The 4,872-nt window shown below is 55.8% G+C and overlaps 1 protein-coding gene across 1 annotated transcript in view; it reads left to right on the top strand.

Moving 5' to 3' along the window:
• The window catches only part of PCNX2 (pecanex homolog 2), a gene marked incomplete at its 3' end in the record, with an annotated part of 168,179 nt that overhangs the window by 105,452 nt on the left and 57,855 nt on the right, over nucleotides 1-4,872 (top strand). The window contains exons 20-21 of the mRNA XM_023519783.1: nucleotides 792-933; nucleotides 4,355-4,532. Of these exons, the coding sequence (XP_023375551.1) occupies nucleotides 792-933; nucleotides 4,355-4,532 (320 nt within the window). The remainder of the gene's footprint in view (nucleotides 1-791; nucleotides 934-4,354; nucleotides 4,533-4,872) is intronic.

Raw genomic sequence — 4,872 nt, 5'->3', positions numbered from 1 at the left:
ATGTGAACTGAGAGGCACCTGTGGCGAGGGGCCGGGGCTCGGGTTTTTATTATAAACCGTTGGAGAATGTGACGCCAGCAATTAGATGGAGTGGACTCCCCCTTCGAGACTTGCTGTGGATGGAGCGGCACCCCCAGCCTCACCCGGCTGTCTCAGGGTGGGTTGGGGTCCCCTGCTGCCTCGCGGTCACTAGCGGATGGGCAGGCTCAGCAGGGCGCGAGGCGGACCTCCCTCGCGGTGACCAGTAGCATCTGAGAGCAAACCCGAGCCCCACGGGCATGCGCCTCGCCCTCCACGGTGCTCGCTCCCCAGAATGGAACGCATTCCTAGTGACGGGGGCCTGGGGGGTCAGCATTCCCTTATTTGCATATGTTGCCCAGAAATTTGTGGGTTTAAAGACCAAAAAGAGGGCGAAAAGAGCCCAGAAACCAGCCCCAGCCCCAGCCCCAGGAGGGAAGTGACTCCAACCCGACAGGAAAATGGTTCTTCACCCTCACCTTCTCCCCTTTGCTCTGAGATGCTTGACGTCACGAGACCGCCCACTACATCATTTCCAGGAATAATTATTTATGGAAAAGTCGCCTGACTTGAGAAATTTAGGTACTGGCCTATATCACGATGCATTATCATTCATGAACTGCCCAGAAACGCAGCTCTGAGCTGACGCCTGGGAAGACATTGGGGTGCCACGTCCGGTGTCTGGACGTCCAAACCAGCAGCTTAAAAAGTCATGGGAGATGTTGCCTATCATCGCGTGGTCTTAAAGAAAACGGTTTTTGTGTTTCTTTCAGGTGTCGCCCATTTAATGTGGTTTGAAAGACTCTATGTTTGGCTTCAGTGTTTCGAAAAATATATCTTGTACCCAGCCATAATTTTGAATGCCGTCACGATTGATGCATTTTCAATAAGCAACTACCAGCGGCTCCGGACGCAGTAAGTGGATAACGGTTTATTCTCATAGCGATGGGGGTCACACCGTTTGCAGAACCTAGTGGCTTTTTTCTGCAGAGCCTGCAGCACAAGGCTCTTCCGTGGTCATCGTTTACGTAAACGGGCCAGAGTTGGCGGGTACGGCGGGGGGACTGGGGTGCAGAGGACGTTCTCCGCCTGAAGCGATGCCGTGAGTGAAGGCCAGCAGATTAGAAAAACGCTGTGCAGACGCCCCGTCCGTGAACCCAACGTGATGGCAGAAGCCCCGCGGGACCCGCGTGTCCCCGAGTCCCCGCCGTCGTGCTCGGAGCTTGGCGAAGTGCCCGCGTCACCTCCTTTTTTAGCAAGCACTCTAGGTAGTTCGTAAATCACTGTCATCACTGTTCTCTCTCTGATTATCGGGAGAAATGTCACAATTTAACAAATGGGGCCCGGGGACGTCACGCCATCAGGATGCGCACGTGTTTGCGAAGCGTTAGCAACGTGCAGTGCAGTTGAGCTGTGGGTGTCTCATGTTAAAATTAACGCTGAACGTACAAATGGAAATCTACTGGGTAATTTGCAGATTTGTCTTTTTAACAGAAGGTTAAAGTTTCTGGTCGAATGAAGTCCTTAGAATAGGAGGTTTGCTTATTAGTCACGCTGCTTAAGGGCGACGTGCCCCAGTCAGCCTGGAGCTTAGTCCCGAGCAGGCGGGTTCAGCTGCTGTTCCTTCCACGGTGACATGAGGACAAGTGAATAACTGGTCGCCAAGACCGAGCCAGCGAAGACCGAAGGCTTCGCGTCCCGGACTTGGAGTCGCCCGCGGTCACACGGGGCAGACGTTCGAGGGAAGGGTCCTGGAAGCCGCCTACTGGCCTACACCCGTGTCATGGAGGCCAGAGCAGCGAGTCCATGCCTTCCGTACTGAAAACCCCAGACTTCAGGTCCAGGGATGAAAAGTAGTCTCACTGGATAAAGGGGGCCGATGACGGCACCGCAGGCCCCTTACGTGGTCTGGGTGGGGCCCAGTCCGGGAGGTGACCCTGCGTCTGCAGTGTCCAGTGCTTCTCCTCGTGGCAGGCATTTCCCATACGGTACGATCCTGGCTGACCCCCCGATGACCTCCTGGAACAAGGCAGAGCCTCAGTTTCTAGAATGAGGGCGCTCAGTGAAAACCAAGGTAGCGACAAGGGCACCATGCTGCCGGGGGACCGAGCCGGAGGTTGGCAAGCTCTTCCTGCCGGCCATCCTGCAGGTCTGGCTGTTGGCGGAGGACGGACACCGGGGTTGGGAACTAGGCAGTTTGGAGAGAGTCATATTGGTCCGTAACGCATGTGATTTTTTCCCAGACACTAAAATCAGAAAGTAGCACCTTACCTGTGTCCCGCCAGATAGTCTCAACTCCCAAGCGATACCAACAGAATTATATTTCTCAGAGCCCAAAGCTGGTGGTGACGCATTATACTCTTGAGGCGTTCATCTCAAGACTTCAACACACCCTCGAGATTTCCAGCACTCCACCGGCCCAGCTGTTCTCAAACAGGGCAGCGGGAGAGTGTGCGTCGGCCTCACCCAGAGACCTGTTTCTAACTCAACGAGCCCCCTCCGTTGAGAGCCACTGGACCAGGCGGTCAGATAGGGCCCCCTCGGTAGCAGGCACTGTCCTTAGTCACCTTCCAATCCCAAAACACTAGTAAGTGGTAGAAGGGTGGATGGCTGGCTGGTCGAGCGAGGAGACCATAATATCTCGTTAGGTGTTTATCTTTCCCAGTGTGATCTAAATGGATGCTTTGCCCCAAGCGGCTCACCGTTCACTGATGAAGACTCCGCAGAACCTTCAGCTACGAACCATGGGCTAGAAGCACCCGTCGCAGGGTCACAGTGGCCAGGCCTTCAGTCCTCACCCCCCCGTCCTCTCCGGTCGTCACCATGGAACTCAGCAGGCACGCTGTCCTTTGAAGCATCGTCACAGAAGACAGAAGAGTCAGAGTTAACCCTCACCCAGATTCAGCCCGAATAACCCAGAAAATCACCCATCTCCCCTGAAAACTGAACTCTCCCTCGTCTTCCGACGCTCGCTGTTGGGGTCCCTCCGAGGGCTTTGGCAGTCCCCCAGCGTTCCTGTACCCTGGGCCACTGTCAGAGGCAGCCGATCCGCGGTCGGGCTCGATTGCGTGTTCTCATGGCGAGCCTAGGGAAGGCAGGTCACAGGCCGGAGCCCCGAGGGTTTGACGCGAGGCTGCAGGCAAAACTCCGCTCCCCAGACTGCAGGTGGGCAGGGCCCGTGTCCCCGAAGGGCCTCGGGCACCCCTCCCTCCGGGCACCCGGGGCAGAGCGGGGAAGGACTAAAGGCTTGTAAGTGTCAGATGGGCAAACAGCATTGCCAGCGCTAGATCCTATTCATGACAGGAGCGACAGTTTCGCACCGGATACGTGCAAAGACTTTGAAAGCGCCTTTCAAATGCCCTCATCTTGGGATGAAGTCATAACAATGCCGGGAAGGGTCCAGAGCCCCATCCTGTCCTCCACCCCCACCCCCCGGCTCGGGGGCATTGGGGCACGGCCCAGTTGTCTGCATTTAGCCAGAAAAAGGGGACCTCTCTCCGAGTGTCGCCGTTCCCCCGAAAGCTCCCACGCCGCCTTTCTTTCGAGTCCCCAGAGAGGAAGTTACAGTCGGGGGGATCTGGTCCAAATGCGCAGAGCCCTCCTGCAGAAGGACGTCCCCTCCGGCAGTCACACTCTGCCAGACCGTCCGGACCTCTGCCCTTGGCCGCGCAGTCTCTGGCGGGTCGGCCGTTCCCCGACGGCCTCTGCCGTGGGAAAAATGTCAGCGCCAGAACTTTGGCAGAAAGGAAGGGAGGCCAGGAGTGTGCGCTCACCGGGCGGGCCAGCCTGCGGAAAGACGGAAAGACGCTAGACGTTGACATGTAAGAGATGGCTTCGCCTAGGGGCCACGGGGACCTGTTCTCAGAATTTAGTACTGACCGCGATGACGTCACCACCTCACTAAGGTTCTTCTCGTTAAAGGCACGCGCTGAGCAGACCTGGCGGGGACAGCGTGCTCTCTGATTCCTCACTGGCCCGCGGAACCTGTCACTGCACGTGTCCCTCGATAAGCTCCAAGGGGGCTCCGTGTCCTTGCCGAAGGACAGGGGACAGCGGAAAGCATGTGGTAGAGAGGAGCCTCCTCTAGCGGCAGGGCCCATGCTCAAGGGTCTGTCCCTTGTCCCCGAGCCTCAGTCCTGGCTCTGCCCCGTGAGCCTGTCCGTCCACGAGCGACTCGAGCTCTGAGGCTCGGTTTCCTACTCCGTCCGGAGGAGCCAGCCTCGTGGGCCTGCGAAGGGCCGATGGCACAGCACGCGCTGGAGGAACGCCGGCCGCGTCGCTCACCGGGTGCTTTGCCGCCATCATTGACCCCTCCTCCTCCCCTCCTCTCCAACAGCTGGTACGTCTTCCTGGTGACCATGGCCAGCATGAAGCTGCTGCGGGCGTCCTTCTGCAACCCAGCTCACCAGTTCGTGCACTTGACCTTCACCGTGCTGTTTTTCCATTTTGACTACAAAGATATTTCCGAGAGTTTTCTGCTGGATTTCTTCATGGTGTCCATTTTATCTAGCAAGGCAAGTCAATCCGCCGTTTTCTCCATTTTAAAGTTGAAAAGGTACGTTGCTCAGCAAACGTTTCAAGAGTTTTAAACTTTTTCTTAAGAAAAGAATCATAGCATGAGATTAAATTGAATTACACATGCGCGTTACGCTTCTGCTGCCGTGTTGGGAACATTCCCCGTGGAGTGTAAATATGCCACGTTATTTGCCCAAAGTCACTAATTAATATGAATTGGCCATTAACGTGGCTTGAAATTTTATGATGGTCTCTGTTAACGATCTCATTATAGAACTTCTCCAGATCTCAGATGCTCTGAATTAAAGATGAGCAACCAGACTTTTCTTATTTCTTTTT

This window comes from Pteropus vampyrus, unplaced genomic scaffold (genome assembly GCF_000151845.1).
Source record: "Pteropus vampyrus isolate Shadow unplaced genomic scaffold, Pvam_2.0 Scaffold237, whole genome shotgun sequence".
Taxonomy (NCBI): Eukaryota; Metazoa; Chordata; class Mammalia; order Chiroptera; family Pteropodidae; genus Pteropus; species Pteropus vampyrus.
This window is presented reverse-complemented; position numbering and strand designations above follow the sequence as displayed.